Source organism: Lissotriton helveticus, chromosome 3_1 (assembly GCF_964261635.1).
Source record: "Lissotriton helveticus chromosome 3_1, aLisHel1.1, whole genome shotgun sequence".
NCBI lineage: Eukaryota > Metazoa > Chordata > Amphibia > Caudata > Salamandridae > Lissotriton > Lissotriton helveticus.
In genome coordinates this window covers 1,575,355,581-1,575,377,797 of record NC_136061.1, presented here as the reverse complement: position 1 = coordinate 1,575,377,797, position 22,217 = coordinate 1,575,355,581, and the positions used below count along the sequence as shown (strand labels likewise).

Below are 22,217 nucleotides of genomic sequence, written 5' to 3'. Positions count from 1 at the left end.
GGTTATTTGTTTAAAGAACTTCTCCAGAAGCAAGACTGAGGGTCCGTGCCTCTGTGGTGATATTTTAAAAGGTACGATCACATTTGAAAGTATCTCTCGAGAAGCATGACTGAAAATCTTTCCTGCTCCGTGCGTGTGTGTTTATAATTGAAAGGTATGGTGCACTTTTATTCCTTATCATTTATTCATTTCTTGTGCACTGTGCGTTCTTGCACCTAAAAATTGGCTCAAAATATTTCAGTTTTCAGAATACCATAATTTTCTCCTAGTATTCTTGTGCATAAAAGCTAAATATTGCATAAAGGGTTGCAATGTAATTCAGGTCTCTAGAGATACTCTTTGCATTACTTTTGAAAGCCTTTGTATTTGACACTGCAGCCATTAGGCCATACTACATTTTCTAAATATTCCAAACCAGTCTAAATCTATTGTTAGCAGTTTTTTTTATTTTACAGCAGCTCATACTCTGAGCAGCCACCCTGAGCAGTCACCAATTAATGTGAATGCCTTTTAATATCATGTATCTAAGGATAGTCAACTCTACTCCACATCAATGTCTATTTTTAATATTTGTTATGTCCTAGTTTTGTAGAAACACACACATTCGTTTTTCTCCGTGAGGCCTACTTTTTTCCATGGCACAGCTATGGTGCAGCAAAAGCACCCACTCAATCTCCGCAGTTAGAATTCTACCTCCTACAGAGCAGGAGCTAGCCTACAAATATTTCCAAATACAACAGGATGTAGAGAAAGCACACAAAGAAACATTTCAATTAATTGCTATAGATATATATTATAAAAGCGTTGAGTATTAGTATATAATTTTATTTATGTTGAAAAATGAATACCTCTTGGATGGGTCTACGCCAATATATGCATGTTATTTAAATACTGTGTTATTCTAGTCAAAGAGGAGTACTTTTTCGATATTTCTACCATATGTATACACCCATATTTTTCTTACAATGGTATTTGATATTGCTATCAAAAAGGAGGGATATTTTGGGGAAAAATATCTATATCTATATGTTTGCATCAGCCAAATAAGTGAATCAATCCCATATTCTCCTCCACACTATCTTACTCCGTCCATGCTCCTAAACACCCATCCCTTCACAAATCTTATTAAAGCTTGACCGCAGGCCCTGCATTGCCCTCTTTGACACGTCCTGGGTTAACAGCTGCTGCCAAAAGCTTCTTATTCTACTGAAGGTGATTCCAGTGAGGCTATGTATAATGCTCCTAGTAACATGAGGATGTATGCTAGTATTTCCCAAAATATTTATATTGGAAAATCAGTTCAACTTAGTTAAAATACATTTATAGAAAACAAAAATAAACAAGCATTTCCAAAGCCAGTAGGTCTGAAATTGGAGGTCAGTCTTTTGATTTTTCTTTTTTCAATGCATGCCTTCTTCTAGGCATGGTTTTTGTAAAACCATATCAGTGTTGAAGCTGCTGGGCCCTCACCATTCTAACAAGCATTGGCAAAAGCAAAAAATCGTTTTTGGTCTCAAAAATTACACATTGCCACAGGAATTCTGTGCACTGTACAAAACTACTTTGTGGGTCTATATGCTCCTTGTGAAAGAGCAGAATACAGTCACTCACAGTGATGCCAGCTGATAGAGAGAGAGTGACAGGCATAATTTTAATATACACAAAAGGTCATGGCTAACGCCAGGCCTAATTAGAAGCCCACTTTTCCTCCAACCACTTTTTCCTAACCCTGGAAGAAGTTTTACGTCTGCCACTGTCAAGAGTACATTTCCAACCCCTCTCATTATGAGAATATTTTAGAAGAATTGGCGAAAACCCTTAAACATGCAAGTCACTTACTTCAGCCCCAGTATGTAGACCTGCAGAAACATGGCAACATAAGGGAATTGCTAGTATTCAAACCCTACTATGGTATGAGCCCTGGCATAATCAGAGATGCTATAACAAAACTTTTATTTAATGAGATTGCTGCAATAATTTGCAGCATTGCATGGGGACAAGTAGAATACAGGACAATGTATGCAAAACCAGTCTCTGCTTTAAATGCTATACCTTGTAACTGCTTCACTGTCCATAGTACTTAACATATTTTCTATACTTCATATTCTTACCTTCATTTGAATTTTTCTCTCCTGACGGTTTTTTAAACAGCTTTCTAGTGCGCTTACCATGATTTTCATCTGAGATCCTGTCTTGTGATGTCTGCTTTGTACTTACAATGTGTGCGTACACCCTGAAAGATAAATTCAAAAAATCTCCTGCAAGGGAAAAGTGTTAGGTCAATTTCCTTCTTTCATGCACTAATGCGCCTCATTTTTATATAAATCATGAAACATAGAGGTTCAGTACTGAAGATCAATAACCTATTCAAATGCAGTCATTCATCCATGACATAACTATGCATATTTCAAAATTATTCCCTGTGTTCCGGTGCAACCAGCAAATTTGAAGCTCCACTCACTATATTCTGGGAGGGTTTCTTTTTGTGGGTAAAATCAATACCCCCTCCTAGCAAAGGGTATCTTGAAAATGGATTTTATAAAACCCCCAAAGGGTCTAACCATTTGTCAATATTTATTGACATAAGGTAACTTAGTTACTTATCAGTCACCTGCTTCACTACTTCTTATATGTGTAGGTACACATAAATTATTCTCTAACCCAGGTTCTCCTGCAGTGTATGCCACATATCAATTAGTATATTGATACAGAGAATATTTTTAAAAACATTCTCTACAGTCCCCTGTCTATTTTAAATGCCAGTCAATGCCCCTTTTATTAATACTATGTGTTAAATACATATTTGAAAGACTGAAAGGTCACTTGCACCAAGGCAAGTTAGTTTTATTTATTTTTAGCTTACATCTCACTTACCAACTGGTGACATCACAGTCCTCCAATATGTCCCACATTCCGATACCATTCTGATGGGGAAATACTGGCACCCTCCCAGGAGCATATGAATGAAACTCCCCAGACATACCAGGTTTGCTCAGAAACAGAGTGAGATTTATTTAATGGTACCAAAAGCATTGATCATTGCTAATTTGCAAGGAAGAAGTCAGATCTGCCACCTTAGGGGCTCTCAGACCGCTTCTTCCCAGAGTGACAGATTTTTAGGTGCTATATACCTAAAGTAATGCCATGTCAGCGAAACTAGAATAAGGCACCAAGCCAAATATGGCTGACATGGATGTGCAATGTCTGCACCATGCAAAACAGCCAGATATGGGCAGACCAGAAAGGCAGGCTCTGCACTGTGTAACACTTGCATATCATGTAGTCAAGACGAGCAAGGTGACCTCTAAGGGTGTACAGAATAGCTTGTTGAAGCTTGTCCAGTCAGGGTCAGATAGGAAGCCCTTTTGAGCTCCAGGCCTCATGTTAATGTGATCTTATAGAAGTATGAAATCTTTGGAAGTGCATGCAAATGAATTTATATGGACATTCATATATATTTTGTAACAATATTAAGTAAAACAATTAGCAGTGTACATCACTAGAACTGAAGAATCACGGTAAAAACAACTGCATAAACCTGCATTCCTGGAAAGCATTACACAAACTGTTAATGTAGCATTCTGTTAGAGGAGAGGGGTGTGGTGTCCTCTGTTCTGCCGCCTCCTGCAAGTGGTTGGCGCAGTGGCAATGCCTAGATTGTTAGTGTACTTGTGACTGTGCAGAACGATTGGTGATTGTGTGCTATGGTTTAGTTTGAAGAACTTATGGAGTATGCATGCTATGGTTTAGTTTGCAATGCTATGGTTTAGTTTGCAGAACGAATGAGGATTGAGTGCTATGGTTTAGTTTGCAGAACGTATGGTGATTGCGTGCTATGGTTTAGTTGCTCCTTTGGGGTCAGTCAGTGCCAGGTTAATCAGAAACTTTATGAAAAAGACAAAGGAACCCACACTTCATTACATTTCACACCATTTTGATTCGGGATGAAAAGGATAAACAAAGCTTAATATGTTTATCATGGCGATTAGTTGCGCCGTTTTATTCATCAATTTTATCAAAAGTAGATATCACTTCAGTCAAGAGAAATATCAATGTCTTGAACGTACTGACCATGAGCGTTCAACAAGAAATTCAAATCAAAAATTGCGTGATTACACAATGACTTGACGCGACATACATATAAATTGTAAAGACATATAACCAATAAATAATATACAAAAAACATGTGGTTTCATTTCACACGAAAAGGGGAAATTGTCAACGTATTTTTTCGGTAACACTATTATACAATATTTAGAAATATTTGACCAAAATGAAGCCTTTCAATGGGTCTCCAAAAGAACAAAACGACCTCTCGGTAGAAATGTTAGTAGGCTTAACGTTCCTAACAGTTTTATCTATTTATCAAAACTTAGGACTTGATCCTGTCCGCCTACGCGTTTCGAATTTGGGAGGTTTCTTCTCAAACTCTCTTCAGGGCCAAATGAATTCTTTTCCCCGTTTGTTAAACCTATTAATAAAGACACAAAAAAATTGTGGATGCTCGTTACAAATTGCTCCCCTCAACCTGCTCAATCAAATGTTTACAATCGGCACTTCATAAAAATCCCTGTTTTTTTTAGAAAAACGCACAGACCCTACAAATCTACACAAGTGTTTTGGATGAACCGAATTACCTCAAATCCCCAGAGGTACGTGTCATTTTAAAGTTGTACATAGGAGAAGGATTGAGCAGGTTGAGGGGAGCAATTACGGAAAAAATACGTTGACAATTTCCCCTTTTCGTGTGAAATGAAACCACATGTTTTTTGTATATTATTTATTGGTTATATGTCTTTACAATTTATATGTATGTCGCGTCAAGTCATTGTGTAATCACGCAATTTTTGATTTGAATTTCTTGTTGAACGCTCATGGTCAGTACGTTCAAGACATTGATATTTCTCTTGACTGAAGTGATATCTACTTTTGATAAAATTGATGAATAAAACGGCGCAACTAATCGCCATGATAAACATATTAAGCTTTGTTTATCCTTTTCATCCCGAATCAAAATGGTGTGAAATGTAATGAAGTGTGGGTTCCTTTGTCTTTTTCATAAAGTATTTGGGCCCTTACCTCACTTCTGTCCGCATGGGCCATACTCCTTTTTGGAAAAAAGTTTAGAGCGGGTTGTTACCCGAGTGAGTTAGGACTGAGACGATTATTGTCTCTTGGGTGTCACTGAATTGATTAAATCTACAACAAGGAACAACCTTCCTTGTTAAAGCATGTCAGAGAATGAAACATTGTCTTTTACGGAAAGCCATATAAAAAATTTGATTGCTTCTAATCCCTTCTCGGGTCTTTCTCTAAGTACCACTGCAAAACATCAAAACGAGGCAGATAGGTTAACTCGTCTCCAAAAGAAGCACATAAGGACAGAATTGCATGGACATTTCCTTCTACAACATTTGCGGGCTTGCACAATACCTTGGGGGCTGCAAGTGAAAAATATACCAGTGATCTTTGTGGAAGATCCGGAATATAAGAAAGGCTTTAGCTACATAAATACTAAATGTAGTCGAGACCTTATGGTCCACACAATTGAGACCGCTCAACGTTTATGTAGTGAGGAAGAAAAAGAAATTGCTGAACTATTAAAAGCCATTGCTGACAATAAAACTGAAGTAGAGGCAAAGAATCTACTAGATAAAATCGAAAAAGAAATCCAGACTTTCAAAGATATCACTATTAATACCAAAACTGCCCAGTTCGAGAAAGACTCTAAATCGTTTAAAATAGAGCAAGTGTACCCTTTTTTAAAGGAAGATTATTACACCACTATTGATTCAAAAAGAGCTCTAAACTCGTACCAGGGCAGATCAAGGACGAGATTCACCACCTTCTCATCCACCTCATCATCTGGATCGTCTCCTGATTCCAACCAGGGTCAGCAAAACAAAAAGGGCCCAAATCAACCTTTTTTAGGAAAGGGCGGGCAACAAAACGTCCGCTTCAAACCACCATGGGAAATGCGGGCAAGGAACAGGTACTACAACAACTAGATGTATCGACAATAGTGAACCTTTCTGACAAAATCCTCACTGAAGACGAGAGCATGATCCTCAATTTGGGTCTCAAATTCGTCCCAAACCGACAAACTGATTTCACAAAACTTAAGCTTGAGGCATTGGATTTTTGCAGGAAAATCAGATTAAAAACATACTTTGCCGGTGTAGAAGTCGCCACGAGTTGTGAAACTACTGGCCTCAGAGTAAAATCCAAATTTTTGCCTACCACTAATATTCCCAAACAGGTGTACGCGTTCGAGCAAGCAGTCCTGTCAGCGCTAACAAAATTAGAAAAGAGCAAATCATTCGTCAACCACAATATCAGCAAGGGTCAACTTAAAGCTATAAAAGATCTGAAATCAGACCCTTCTATCATTATTAAACAGGCCGACAAGGGTGGTGCGGTGGTGGTATGGCCCCGCCCAATGTATCTACTGGAAGGAAGGACACATGTAGACAATCTGGAATGGTACCGAGCGGTCAGAGAAGACCCGGTGGTAGAAATCCAAAACAAAATTTCTTGCATCACCAAGGAGGCATTGGAGAATGGCTTCTTGGGTCCAAAAAAATTCGAATTCTTAAATAAAAAGTCACCGAGAACACCTGTTCTCTACTTCCTACCGAAGATCCATAAAAACAATACAACACCCCCGGGGAGACCGATTGTCTCCGGCTGTGACTCAGCCCTCGAGCCTGCTTCAAAATACATAGATTTCTTCTTGAAACCATTTTTGTATGGGGTCAAATCGTACCTAAGGGACACTATTGACTTCATCAATAAACTTCAAGAAATGACGTTTGACTCTGAAACGCAGCTGATGGTAACGCTAGACGTTACCTCACTGTACACTCAAATTCCCCAAGATGAGGCTCTTGAGGTGATGGAAATTTATTTAGATCAACGCGAAAGACCACACAGGGTTCCCACTGCTTTCATTCTGGCCTTGGCCCAAATCACATTAAAAAGGAACTACTTCAAATTTGAAAACGAGTTTTTTGTTCAAATCAAGGGCACAGCCATGGGTTGTCCCTATGCTCCAGAGATGGCGGTGCTGTACATGTCACAGTACGAGGAAAAATTCATTCATAAGGATAACCCCTATGGTGCAAACATCAAACAATGGTTACGGTATATTGATGATGTCTGGCTCCTGTGGCAGGGGAGCCAGACAGAGCTCATGGCCTTCCATGAATGGCTAAACTTGAGACACCCTGACATCAAATTCTCCATTGACTGTAGTAACCAAAGAATGACATTCCTCGATGTGGCTGTTGGTACCGAAGGGGGTAAGTTCACCACTACTTTGTTTAAGAAGGCTACAGACAAGAACACAATTTTACATTATAAGAGTGCTCATCCACAGTGTTTGAAACAGAACCTCCCTTATGGCCAACTGCTTAGGATCAGACGCAATTGTTCTGACCTTGATGAGTTCAATGCACACGCAGATACCTTTTGTGATGAACTAAGCAAAAGGGGTTACCCCAAAAAACTTCTTAAGCACTCTAAGAAAAGAGCACGCTTTACCCCCCGAGAGGAACTGCTCAAAACAAAAACCAAAAAAGAGTTGGATAAACTTGTATGTGTCACTACCTACGGAGCCCACATGAACAAATTTCGACAGATCATTCTGCGTAATTGGCATTTGTTGGAGGGATTAGATTTCCCTTTGCAAAAGCCTATTTTCGCTATGAAGAAAAACCTGAGCGTCGGCCAACAAATCATTAGAGCTGACAGTTTCATACAGAAACCCAAAAGTGATTTAATTTCCAAATGGAACCTCAAACCCATCACAGGCCACCATAAATGTGGCACTTGTGTGGCCTGCAATAATGTTGTAGAAGGAGATGAATTTTGCCACAACGGCATAAAATGGAGACACAGTTTACATACAAACTGTAAAAGCAAAAATGTAATTTATGGGATTCTGTGCGCTTGCAATAGATTGTACATAGGTAAAACATGCCAGCAAGTTAATGTCCGGATAACCCAACATCGCTCGCGACTAAAGAAAAAAGTGCAAAATGCCCCAATGGTTGAACATTTTGTGACTGCAAACCATAAAGAAACAGATTTTACATGGACCGTTCTGGCCGGAATGGACCCACAGCACAGATCGCCTAATGTAGAGAAGGCGCTGTTGCGTAAAGAGGCCTATTTGATACTTCGGTTTGACACCATTAATACCGGCCTCAACTCAATTAGCGAGCTCTCCAGGCTGTAACTTTGCTCCACAGTCTAATGGACTCCAGGCCCCATAATGCAACAGTGTGGGAAAGCAAAAACATCCCACCTTTGATTGGTCAATCAAGAAGGAGTTGGCCTCTTGGAGATACCGAGGGAACTGAATCCCATTCACTTTGTGTGATGGAATGAGGAAGTGGTGAACGCTGCAAAGTTGAAAGGTATGGCAACCACATAGCAATAAGCGGGCCAGCGGTAACGCTGTATTTCACAGCGTTTGCACTTTGGTAACAGGGAATTATTCTAGATAATACTACCGGTTTTAAATCTTTGTCCACTAAAACCGACTCAGGCAGTGCCGCCGCGTTGCTTGTTAAAATACCCAGCGCGCGCGCCGTGCCTTTGAAACTGAAGCATGGTCCTTGAATGATTCCTAACCAACGCCCGCGTTTCCCCAAACAGAACCACGGCATCTGAAGACACTCCAGAAGGGGCACCGGCACAAACCCGGCCCCGTTGAGAACTAAGGCTACTTTGAAATTTGACGGTCAGGAAGAAATTCAGTAAGTCATTACCTGTTTGTGCAAAATAGCACTTGGGAGCCTATGAGAATCCATCATGGAATAAGCAAGTAATATGCCTGTTTTACTTGCAGTGTACCATGTGAAATACGAATAACTTCATTACTGAAAATTGCAGCAGAATATTGGTTCCCCTTGTACCTTACATTCAGGTATGAGCATAATGCCTTTGTTTACCGTTCATTTAAAACAAATGTTTACAATCGGCACTTCATAAAAATCCCTGTTTTTTTTAGAAAAACGCACTGACCATACAAATCTACACAAGTGTTTTGGATGAACCGAATTACCTCAAATCCCCAGAGGTACGTGTCATTTTAAAGTTGTACATAGGAGAAGGATTGAGCAGGTTGAGGGGAGCAATTTGTAACGAGCATCCACAATTTTTTTGTGTCTTTATTAATAGGTTTAACAAACGGGGAAAAGAATTCATTTGGCCCTGAAGAGAGTTTGAGAAGAAACCTCCCAAACTCGAAACGCGTAGGCGGACAGGATCAAGTCCTAAGTTTTGATAAATAGATAAAACTGTTAGGAACGTTAAGCCTACTAACATTTCTACCGAGAGGTCGTTTTGTTCTTTTGGAGACCCATTGAAAGGCTTCATTTTGGTCAAATATTTCTAAATATTGTATAATAGTGTTACGGAAAAAATACGTTGACAATTTCCCCTTTTCGTGTGAAATGAAACCACATGTTTTTTGTATATTATTTATTGGTTATATGTCTTTACAATTTATATGTATGTCGCGTCAAGTCATTGTGTAATCACGCAATTTTTGATTTGAATTTCTTGTTGAACGCTCATGGTCAGTACGTTCAAGACATTGATATTTCTCTTGACTGAAGTGATATCTACTTTTGATAAAATTGATGAATAAAACGGCGCAACTAATCGCCATGATAAACATATTAAGCTTTGTTTATCCTTTTCATCCCGAATCAAAATGGTGTGAAATGTAATGAAGTGTGGGTTCCTTTGTCTTTTTCATAAAGTATTTGGGCCCTTACCTCACTTCTGTCCGCATGGGCCATACTCCTTTTTGGGAAAAAGGTTAATCAGAAGGAACATTATTTCCGGAGAAGCTTTATATTGTCTATACTGTACCACAAGTAACTGAATTAAAACATGCCGTGTACATTGCGGCTGATGACATACTTAGCTGTGCGAAAAGTGAGCATGGTCAGTAATATAGCAAGCTTCATTTTGTCAATGTTCACTCCTGCGTTGAGCCAGATGTTCGGCAAAATCTCGGAGCACCAGGGGTACCTTGGTTGCAACCCTACCCACAGCTCAGACAAGCGCGGTCCAGCCGCAAAAGTGTCAAGCATTGGCCTGATTTCGCAAGATGCGCAGCCGTGAAACGTGTTCGGGGGAGAGGCGACCTAGACAGAGAGGCAGAGTGAGGCGCGCGCGGGAGAGCCAGAGGAAAGCCATATGCCACCTCTGCTCGTAAGCGCGCGTCCACGCACATGCACGCAAGCTGTAGGCCAGCCATGGTAGCATTTTTTGAAGCCCTTACTAAAAGTCTCGCCAGTCCAGTGCATGCGCTGGGTCAGGCGATACCTAAAAACTACACAGTTCTGGGTTTTCAGCAAGATGCCTGAATGCAAGATGGGGATCACCAAACTTAATCATGACACATATAAGTAAGGCACTGTGCGGATCTTGGGTTAATTTACATAACAAGAAGTGCAGATTCTCTCAGTGTAAAATGCTTGTAATTTTTGATCTGGTGGAGGGAATTGTGCAAGTATTCCAACATTTCCCAAAATGACAAAATTCTTCATTAGAGAGTGGTTTAAACTCTATCAGACTATTTAACAGCTAAACAAATAAACACTTGAGGAATGTCTTACATCACTTGAAGATGCTGGCTTAATTGTACCACAAAATTTCTACAGCACTCACTAAGCATAACAGTTAAACTCAGGAGTGGCTTGAGGCTTTCTTGCCAGTCGGGAGGGAAAAAATATTTTTTAGTAATTTCTAACCAAATCAAAGAGTCGCTGCGTGTTAAGGCAAAAAAGAATGCTATACAAACTGAAAGTTGGTTTGACTCTCAATGCACAAAGGCTTATACCAAACTTAAACATGCTCTAAATGCTCAAGTGACGGACCAGGTCTACATTAGGGAAGCCAGAAGAAACTACAATAAAGCATTAAAACCAAGGAAGAAAATGCTGAAAGAGGAAGCATGGAGCGCTTTACATGAGGCTTCTCTTAATCCTACTGCTTTTTGGAAGGCAGTTAATGCACAGTTTTTGGCTAATAACGACAAAGCAACCTTAGAAATCGCAATAAATGATTTGGAGGGATATCACACTTCTCAAAGTTGTATAATAATTCACTGACAGACGACCAGGGAAATGTGTTCAATGGGGTTAATCTTGAGGTCTCTCCCACCTTCCAAATATTATCATTGAATTTTACTTTGAGCGAGGTTAATGCTGCCATAAACGCAAGCTTCGGTGGTAAGGCCCCAGGGCCCGACGGTATACCGGTTGACCTATTTAAGTGTAATCTAGCACTGTGGGGACCACTACTAACACAAGTTTTTAATGCATGTTGTACAAAGGGTTTTTTATCAACCTGGTACGATTCTATAATTATCCCCATATTTTAAAAGGGAGACAAGGTGAATCCAGTTAGTTATCGCCCAATTTCATTACTGGATTGTACAGTTAAGATTGTAAGACGAGTGATCCTAGAAAGATTGCAGGCCTGGGCAGAGGAGCAAGTAATAATAAGTGACTTACAATACGGCTTTCGCAAGGGCTTGGGAACAATAGATCAGGGACTGAATCTACACATCTTATTAGATAAATATACCAAAGGGAAAGGTTGTTTTTAACGTTTGTTGATTTAACGGCAGCATTCGATTGCGTCGTTCATGAAAAGTTAAGGTTGATCTTAGAGGAGCTGGGAGTAGATATTTTACTAATCTCTTTTTTAAGGCAGCTTTGTTCAGGGGCAAGGGTGCGATTCGGGCTAGGAGGGGACTGTACCAATAACTTCGAAGTGATGAGGGGTGTAAGGCAAGGCTGCGTCCTTGCACCGTTTTTATTCACATTGTATATAAACGGCTTGGAAACTGTTTTGTTCAAGGAGTGCAGGTATTTACCAGCAGCAGCTACTCGCCCTATCCCTGCACTCTTGTACGCAGATGATGCGGTCCTTATGGCTCGCACGCCGCTGGGTCTCCAAATGGTAGTAAATTATTTTACAAATTTTATGTCCAACTTGGGCGTGTTCCAAAACTATTTAGGAATTTTATTTGATCAGTCAGGAACTTGGAACCGGGCAGTTAAAGCCAGAAGGCTTTTTATTTAGCAAATCATTGATGGCACTGTCAAATTTTAGTAGAAAATTTAGGGAAATGCTCACCAGGGAAATTGCTACACATTTATAGGGCGAAGTGTGTTGCGATTGCTTCCTACGGAGCTGGAATCTGGAAACTTGCCAATGTTAACTCACTGCAGATGGCAGAAAACATGTTTCTCAGGTTCCTCCTGGCAGTGCCGGTCAGCACATCAACTTTTGTCTGCCACACTGAGCTTGGAATGCCACACTTGGAGGATGTGATTAAGACTCAGCCTGTCCTCCTGTGGCACAGGGTATGGATCACGTAGGAATCTGCTTTTAACCGTCACATATGGAAGGATGCCCTTGGGCTCGATGGGGTTAAACATAAAAGATGGTTAGAGAATGTTAAAACTTTCTTATTTCAGTTAGGTCATCAAGAATACTATTATGACCCCAGACAATGTGTAATGTGTCTAGAAAGGACCTAAAAAGTAACTGTATGCGATTTCTGAATGAAATCAGACTTATGACCGAAATGAAAAAAACAACGGTCCAAGCCCACCATCTTACCCTGGTCTCTGCAACTATGCAACCATACATTTAGTTAATCGCTGGAGACTACGACAAATTTTTGCTAACACGTTTTAGATTACATATTTTATATAGATCTTTGAGTTTCCCCAAATTAAATATCTGAAAGAGACACGTTCGTATTAGATTCCTTACCTTAGAATATCCCCAGGCGTCAGACTGGATCCGGAAACTTTTGCGTAGCAGCACCCTTGCGCGTCGGTTGCGGCTCCGCGTCCGTCGTCGGCGTCGTGGGCGCCGTGATGACGTCGTCGGAGTACTTAGACGCCGCCTCCGCGTGCTGACGTCAGTTCTTCTTTTTTCCACGCCAGCAAGCGCAGATCTGGAAAAAGCAGTAACCCTAGTCAATTTTTGACTAACCTTTTTGATCACTTTTTGATTGTCTTTCGAGTCTCTCGACTCCGAACGGTGCCTTAGGGATGCCCGGCTTCAAGCACTGTGACGATTGCGACCGCCTGATGTCGGTCACGGATCCTCACCGCGTCTGTTTATCTTGTCTGGGCGTCGACCACGACGACAAGGCCTGCTCCGACTGCCGGGCCCTCTCTTCGAAAGCCAGGCGGGAGCGGTCCCGCAGGCGACTCGAACTCCGGCAGTCGGTCCCGCGCCGCGAGAGGTCCCGATCCCATGGGAGGTCGAGGGACAGGTCGCGGGCTCGGAGCCACCACAGTTCCGAGGGTAGGCCGCACTCCTCCGGGTCGAAGTCGTCGTCAGGTAAGAGGCACAAGAAGTCCAAGCGGCGTCATCGCTCTTCGGACTCCCCCCGACGCTCGCACGATGCGGCCGGGGGTTCGGGTGACACCACCCACGCGGCTCCGTCTGAGTCGCGGGCGCCGCGTGCAGCTCCACACCCTCCGGTCCCTGGGCTCAACGCGACGCCGGAGGAGATCGAGCGCTTCCTCATGGCCATGAGGAAACTCCCTCCTCCGACGGGCTCCACGGCGCTTTCGGGCCCAGCGGACCCGTCTGGGGCCCCTAGCGGGTCGGCGGCTCCGGCCCCGACGCCGTCGGGTGCTTCGGCCTTCGGGCCCGGCGCCGCAGGTCCCCTCTATCCCGACGCCGCCGGCGCCTTCGGGCCCGGCGCCGCAGGACTCCGCTGGACCTCCTTCGGGATCTGGTTCGTCGCCGGTGGATCTTACGACCTCCCCGGCGTCGGACCCGCAGGTGTCGCCTCCGGCGCCGTCCTCGGGCGGCGCCGTCCCCGGTTCCACCTTCGTTCCTGTTCAGCCGTCGGGACGGCCCCGATGGGCGCCGCTCCAGAAGCCGTTGGGTGATTTTCACTTTTATGAGCAGGCCCCATTAGTTGAGAACCCTGAGTTTCAGGAGATGGGTGATGAAGAGGACTGGGAGGGGTCTGAGGACCCTCTGACCAGGGAGTGTCAGTCTCATGAGGACTGGACAGGAGATCTTGGGGAGGCCAGTGGCCTGGACACCTCTCCAGACACTGGTTTTGTCTCCCCTCCTACCGTGGCTTCGGAGGAGGGGGCAACCTATAGTGTGGTGCTGATGAGGGCTGCCAAGGCCTTGGGCCTTGAGCTCCCCGTCGCGGCCGTGAGGACTAACCTCCTCACTGAGGTCCTTAAACCGCAGTCAAGCTCGGCCGAGCCTCTGCTGCCCTTTAATGAGGCCTTGACCGACGTTCTTCTGGGCACTTGGTCAAGCCCGCTACGGGTTCGCCCGTAGATAGGAACGTGGCCAGACGCCACAGCCCAGCCCCGGGCGACCCATGTTTCCTGTCCTCCCACCCTACCCCCGAGAGCCTGGTCATCCAGGCCTCCAATTCCCAGACCGCATTCCTGTCGGCCCCGCCGGACAGGGAATCCAAGAGGTGTGACCAGTATGGGAAGAAGATCTTCTCATCCCTTAGTCTAGGCCTGCGGTCTTCCAACACCGCCTGCCTCTTGGGACGTTACACCCACTCTGTGGGGGATAAGGTCGCGGAAGTGCTGCCAGAGTGTCCGTTGGAGGTACGGGCCAAACTCGGCCAAGCCCTTGTGGAGGGCCGGGATGCAGCCAAGTATTCCATCAGGTGTGGGCTGGATACCACCGACTCGCTGGGTAGAGCGATGGCAACGACGGTGGCGGTCAGACGCCACGCCTGGCTGCGGTCCGCCAACTTCTCGGCTGATGTCCAGAGCACTCTCATGGACATGCCGTTCGATGGCCGTCGCCTCTTTGGCGACAAGGCAGACCATGCGCTTGAGCGTTTTAAGGACTCCAGGGCTACGGCCAAGTCCTTGGGCCTCTCGGGCCAGCGCCAGCAATCGGCTGCCTTTCACTCCTTTCGTGGCCACGGAAGGGGTGCGCCCACACGCGCCGCCAGCCACGCTCCGCAGGGCAATACCCAACGCGGTGGCGGCCATGGGAACCGCCGTCCGGGCGGTCGGGGGCAGCGGCGAGGTCAGTCCACACCTTCCCCCGCAGCATCCGCCTCAAAACCCTCCTAGTCCGTGCTTTCAGGCCCATGTGACTCCAGTGGGGGGCAGGGTTTGCCATCACCACCTCCACTGACGTACTGTCACTTCGGACAGGTGGGTGCTGCAAATCGTCCGAAGGGGCTATTCCCTCCCCTTCGAGGCGACTCCTCCAGCCATGCCACCGCAGAACCACCGTGTATCAGGGGATCACTTGCGACTTCTGCAGGAGGAAGTTACGGCCCTCTTGGCCAAGGGGGCCATCGAGCGCGTTCCTGGGCCAGAAGTAGGGTGTGGTTGCTACTCCCACTACTTTCTGGTACCCAAGAAGGGCAAAGGGGGCCTACGCCCTATCTTGGATCTACGGAACGTCAACGGCTTCCTCCGGAAGGAGAAGTTCAAGATGCTGACACTGGCTCAGGTCCTAGCTGCCCTGGACCCAGGAGACTGGATGGTAGCGTTGGACTTGCAGGACGCTTATTTCCACATCCCCGTCCTGCCGGCCCATCGACGCTACCTGCGGTTCACGGTTGGCCACGAGCACTTTCAGTTTACCGTGCTCCCCTTCGGCCTTACCAGCGCCCCACGGGTGTTCACAAAGGTGATGGCGGTGGTCGCAGCTCATCTGTGCAGGTTCGGGGTTTCAGTCTTTCCCTACCTAGACGACTGGCTGTTGAAGGCGGGCTCGCCCCGGACAGTCGTCAGCCACCTCCAGACTACGGCAGATCTCCTGCACCAGCTGGGGTTTTCCATCAATGTGCCAAAGTCACACCAGAGTCCCTCTCAGAAGCTCCTCTTCATCGGAGCGGTTCTGGACTCGGCGCAGTTTCGGGTTTATCCACCCGAACAGCGGGTCCGGGATATTCAGGCTCTGATTCCCATCTTTCAGCCGTTATCCCGGGTCTCCGTCAGGTTGACGCTGCGGCTTCTGGGGCTGATGGCCTCCTGCATCCTTCTGGTGCATCACGCCAGGTGGCGGATGCGGGCTCTGCAGTGGGACCTGAAGTTTCAGTGGGCCCAGCATCAGGGCAATCTGTCCGACCACGTCCTGATCTCGGAGGGCACTGCGAGACAGCTGCAGTGGTGGCTCACAGACCGCGATTGGGTCAGCGGCAGATCCCTCTCCCTTCCCCAACCGTAGCACGTAGTTGTGACGGACGCATCCCTCCAGGGCTGGGGAGGCCACATGGGAGAGGCGGAGATCAGAGGCCTCTGGTCTCCGGCGGAGGCCCGGCTCCACATCAACCTGTTGGAGTTGCGGGCGATTCGTCTAGCACTGAAGGCATTCCTCCCCTCTGTCCGGGGGAGTGTAGTGCAGGTGTTCACGGACAACACCACCGCCATGTGGTACTGCAACAAACAGGGCGGGGTGGGGTCGTGGACCATTTGCCAGGAGGCTCTTCGCCTTTGGCAATGGCTGGAACGCCAGGGCGTGACCCTGGTGGCTCAACACCTGTCAGGTTCTCTGAACGCCAGGGCGGACGAGCTCAGCCGTCGGTGCATGATGGATCACGAATGGCGTCTGAACTCGGACGTGGCGCAAGGCCTCTTTCAGCGATGGGGAGAGCCTTGGTTAGATCTATTCGCCACCGAAGAGAACGCGCAATGTCATCAGTTCTGCGCGTTGGAATTTCCAAGGCGGCACTCGCTCGGAGACGCTTTTCGTCGCGAGTGGAGTTGGGTCTATTGTACGCCTTTCCACCTATACCACTTCTGCCCAGAGTGCTGAAGAAGATCAAGCGCGACCGGGCCCAAGTCATCCTTGTGGCTCCGGACTGGGCGAGAAGGTACTGGTATCCAGAGCTACTCAATATGTCAGTCGATCCCCCGGTACGTCTGCCTCTTCAGGAGGACCTTCTGTCGCAGCAGCAGGGGACGGTCCTCCACCCGAGCCTGTCCAGTCTCCACCTCCATGCTTGGAGATTGAGCGGCGACAGTTGAGGCCATTTGACTTGCCTCCTGAAGTCTGTAACGTCATTCTGGCAGCCAGGCGTCCCTCCACTAAGTCGGTATACGCCTGCAGGTGGAACAGATTTGTGGCATGGTGCACAGCAAAGGCTGTGGATCCTCTTGCTGCCCCTCTTTCTGAGGTTCTTCTCTTCCTTCTTTCTCTTGCCCAGCAGGGCTCTGCTCTGGGCACTATCAAGGGCTATCTTTCTGCCCTTTCAGCCTTTCTCAGGCTACCTGATCAGCCTTCTTTGTTCAAGTCCCCTATTGTAAACAGATTTCTTAAGGGCATCACACACACGTTTCCTCCTGTTCCGTTTGTGATGCCTCAGTGGGACTTGAACCTGGTTCTTACCTTTCTGATGTGCGCTCCCTTTGAGCCACTTCACAACTGTCCTCTTCGCCTTCTGACCTTGAAGACGGCTTTCCTGGTTGCCATCACCTCTGCCAGGAGAGTGAGTGAGCTCCAGGCTCTTTCTTTTACTCCACCTTTCCTTTCTGTCCATCCGGACAAAGTGGTGCTACCTACCAAACCTTCTTTCCTGCCCAAGGTTGTCACGGCCTTCCACATTGGGCAGTCTATCACCTTGCCAACTTTCTTCCCGCCACCGCATCCCTCTAAAGAGGAAGAGCGGCTCCACCGTCTGGACCCAAAACGTGCGCTCTCATTTTATTTGAGTCGCACACGCCAGTTCCGGGTGGATGACCAACTCTTTGTGGGTTACGTGGGCGCTAAAAAGGGGAAAGCAGTGCACAAGAGGACCATCTCCCGGTGGATCATCTTGTGTATCCAGGCATGCTACTCTTTGGCTAGGAAGGAGACCCCCGCTGGATTGCGGGCTCATTCCACCCGAGCCACGGCGACTACCACTGCCCTGGGCAGGGGTGTGCCCTTACAAGACATCTGTCAGGCAGCTACGTGGGCATCGCTGCACACGTTTGCGAGACACTACTGCCTGGACAGCCAAGTCCGGAGGGATGGCTTCTTTGGCCGTTCCGTCCTCCAGAACTTTCTGGTGTGATTATTGGTTCGCAGACCCACCACCGGGCTTGGTATTGCTGGGGTATCTATTCTAAGGTAAGGAATCTAATACTAACGTGTCTCTTTCAGATGCACAAGTTACTACTTGTGTAACGATATATCTGTAAGAGACATTAGTTAGTATTAGATTCCTTACCGACCCACCCATCCTCCCCGTTCTGCGAACCAATATCTAGGGTTAGGGTTGTCCCCTTTCAGGGCCCTAGTTTCAATGGCACCAGTGTTGGTTTTTAACATGGCTCTGCGTTTCTGGCGCGGAAAAGCTGTGTCTAAGAACTGACGTCAGCACGCGGAGGCGGCGTCTAAGTACTCTGACGACGTCATCACGACGCCGACGACGGACGCGGAGCCGCAGACGACGCCTACCGACACGCAAGGGTACTGCTACGCAAAAGTTTCCGGGTCCAGTCTGACGCCTGGGGATATTCTAAGGTAAGGAATCTAATACTACCTAATGTCTCTTACAGATATATCGCTACACAAGAAGTAACTTGTGCGATTGGTCCAGAACACTATGTAAGTGCCCGTGAGACGACATTTTTGCACAGTCATCTAGACATATTGTTCTTTTGCAAATTTTACTCTATTCCCAGGAAACAATGGTGTGTGCCAGTGTTAAGAAAATTGGGTCTGAGACAATGTCACCCTGCAATTTTGGCACTACAAATTTTGGACGATGAATTTATTATTGCCTCTGTACTTGCTTTTTTAACATTTTTTTTAAATCTCGTAAATCAATTGTGATATACCAATAACTTTTTAACGTCTGCCAAAAGCATCTGATATCATTGTGGCCCCCTCTTTTTTAAATAGTTCTGATCATTTTAACTGTGGGAGATATGAATTGTACTTTTATGGTTTACTTTGTACAGTAACCGAATAAAGTTCTTTTAATTGAATTGAGTCTATTCAGTCCTTCTTCAGAACTTACATCTCACCTCTGGAGGTATGATACGAAGGCCTTTAATCTTGAAGGCCCCTTTGATCTTTTCTGTCTCAGGATAGGCTAAGCCTGCTAGAGTTGGGACTTTTCACATGAGCAAACGATCTAGGCAAATCTGTGTTTTCTACAAGGGCTACTAAGTGGGTGTGCACTGAACTGTCCTCACTAGGGGCCACTCTGAATTGCCAGTATAGACTATTCTACCTTTGTCTCGGCAGAAGTTGTTTTGCCATGCAATGTCAGATATGAACAATAAGCCTAAAGAGGAATACAGCTGAATTTGACCTGTTTGATGTTGGAGCACAAGTGCACCCCGTCTAGGATTCTGAAGTTTCTACCTGCTTTTAGTATTCTCTCAACGTCAACTTGTAATGTCAAATTTGCTCCCTCACCCCCTTCTTTTACGGCTCTCCTAGCATATGTCATCAGTGGGTTCTATCTAGTCTTCTAAAGTTGTGCTTTTGCCGGCTTCAGTTGTAATGTGTGATTATCTGCAGCTCTGCTTGCATCTCTCTCATGCCTCTTGATGGAGATTTAACAGGATCAGACACAGTACATCGCTCCTCTTCCTCCATAGATTGATCATTGCCTCTCTCATCTATTAAAATTAATAATTTTCTCTGCTTAATAAGTCACACATCTCTGACTACTATTATTGAAGCACCCTTGTTCAAAAATAGACATATTTATTCACAAACACATGTGAATGAATTAGTTTCATCATTAATAATACACCATTTGGTAGTAAGGCCTCTAATTTTCATTGAGACAATACATTTTCATTAAAACCTGTGCAATGCAGAGTGCAATCGTTATTACTACCTTGGTATTTACTTTGATAAACACTCTCTACATAGAATTGTCAAATGTTTGTGATTCAACTTTAGGAATTATGAAAATATTGCAACTAACTAAACCTTTGTGCTGTTTCTTACAGAGCCTGATGTAGGAATGCCTGAACAAGATGCTCACAAATTTTTTCATCAACTTTTGGCTGGTGTTGTAAGTGTATTATCTACTTCTGAGTTTAAGTTTTTTTGCACCGAGAGAAAGATGAACATCATTTTGTGTTTGTTTTTTTTGTTAGGAATATCTCCATGGGATTGGAATAACTCACAGGGATATTAAGCCGGAGAACCTTCTGCTTGATGAAAGGGGTGAGTTAAGAAAAATGAAATACTCATGTTAGACCTCCTTTGGATCTACAAAGTTGCTCCTGATTATATTGAATGGTAAACTGTACATAACTTTAGAGCCTTGGATATTGCAGGTTTTAGCACACTGTAAGGAGTTAATGGTACCTGGCTACAGTTCCATCTTCTAGGTTGTGGGTTTGTGGCAACGTTTTATTTCTCAATTTTTTCATTTTTGTCTGGTTAAATTTTCTCCCAGTAATCTGAGTTATGCCTGGATTTCAAGACTACTTTCTTCCAAGTAGGTAGGGAGAAGCTGGCTTCTGGTCTGGGATGGATTAGCCTAGCTGTGTGATTTCCTTCTCTACGTCTCTGGCAAGTCTTCCGTATGGCGTACCCCGTGACTCATGCTGATTGCCTCAGGCGAGCTGAGTTAGGGAGGCTAATGTGGTAGGACTTGGTGGTGGCTGTATAAAATAATTGGCCTTAGGTTACGGTGAACAATAGAGAATCTGAGCAGGAGAAAATTTGAATGGTTGGTGTGTCAGTAGTCAAGTGTTTTGAGACTGCCTCGACGAGTAGACACCAAATTGTTTCAACCGCCTGACCAGAGCTACTTCATATTACTGAAGAGCAACTTATGATGATCAGCATTTACCACTTGGGAAAGGTTGCATTTGTTTGAAGACGAAATTCCTTATTTAAATCTGGAAATAATGCTGTAAATAAGAGGTTGGAAAACTGAGAGGCCCAGCCTTTTAATAGCTGTGCATTGATTTAAAAGTCTGCAAATTTGAGATGCTATTATTGGTTGAAAGGTGCCCGTTGCACCATTGACTTCAAATGGGGACACAATCAACTTTTAAAAAGCATAGGTGCTTTTTAGAGCAGTGTCTTCCTATCACATGGGGCTAGGTGTAGTGGCCAGTGATGTTTCTTTTTTAGTAAGGTCTAAGTTAGGAAAAATATTTTTGGACCAAGATTTGCTTATTATATTGTTGAAACTTTATATTGAGTCTGTGTTGAATTGCAAAGCCTGGTTGACATTACACACATTAATATGGAACAACAGTGGTTCATTACAGCTTCAGGATTATTGCAATGGGTATGTTCAGCTGTGGAGAAATGACAATTACACACAACAATAAACATTCCTTGTATTTTGTTTTCTCCCACTTGACAGGGAACTTAAAGTATTTGATAGTGCTTATGATTTAAAACTGACTTCTGTGAATATGTAGTGCTGTACCATCAAGTTTTTCACAGTAGTTTTTTACAAGTAAGAGTGTTGCTTAAAACAACATGATCATCTCCATTTGGAGATGATCCCCGACGTGTTTATGGTAATGTCTAGTTTCTGAGTTGAGAGGGCAGTGTTAGTACTTGGAGTGGGGTCATCTTTCCGTTATTTTTACATATTTATATTTTAAACTTGGATACTTGAGCATTTGATATACAAAAACAAATGTTTGCCTTTTATCAATAATGTTTCTGAAGAAGTTAATGTTAGACCTGGCATCCTTGGCGTAGTTTCCCCTGACTTTTTGAGCTCTACCTCCTATGTTTTTGACTCTATGCTGGATTACGTTTTGCTGGTTTAGATGCTTTGGTCACTTTGCCACTGCTGATCAGTGCCAAAGTGCAAGTGCTCCTAGTAGGGCCTGTACAGATGAAAGGGACATGCTGCAGTAGTGGATTACTGCCAAATTCGTTTTTCACTGTAGCAAGGCTACCTTGCCCATAGGACAGAATGAGGGGGGTTGGGGGGCCATGGGTGCCTGCCTATCTTCCCCCAGGAATAAGATAGGAAATCCAAACCTGGTTTCTCTGGATTCAGAAATCCATAATACATCTGTTAGCATGGGTGGTTTTTAAATGTGGTGTCTGAAAATAGCACTTTTGGAAAGTGACTAATTCCTTGTCCAGTCTGCCTGTGGGCCTGCCTGGGTGTGTGAGTTAGAGTGAGTGTGACAGGGTCTGGGAAAGCGCCAGCAGTGGGATGATAGCTGGCTGCCCCTAAAGGTTAGGGGGAGGAGTGGTGCTGGGCTGTGCCCTGCCTTTGC

The 22,217-nt window shown here is 45.0% G+C and overlaps 1 protein-coding gene across 1 annotated transcript in view; it reads left to right on the top strand.

The window, feature by feature from the left end:
• Positions 1 to 22,217, top strand: part of CHEK1 (checkpoint kinase 1) — a 188,031-nt gene that overhangs the window by 51,711 nt on the left and 114,103 nt on the right. The window contains exons 4-5 of the mRNA XM_078682330.1: positions 19,959 to 20,023; positions 20,109 to 20,178. Coding sequence (XP_078538456.1) covers positions 19,959 to 20,023; positions 20,109 to 20,178 — 135 coding nt within the window. The remainder of the gene's footprint in view (positions 1 to 19,958; positions 20,024 to 20,108; positions 20,179 to 22,217) is intronic.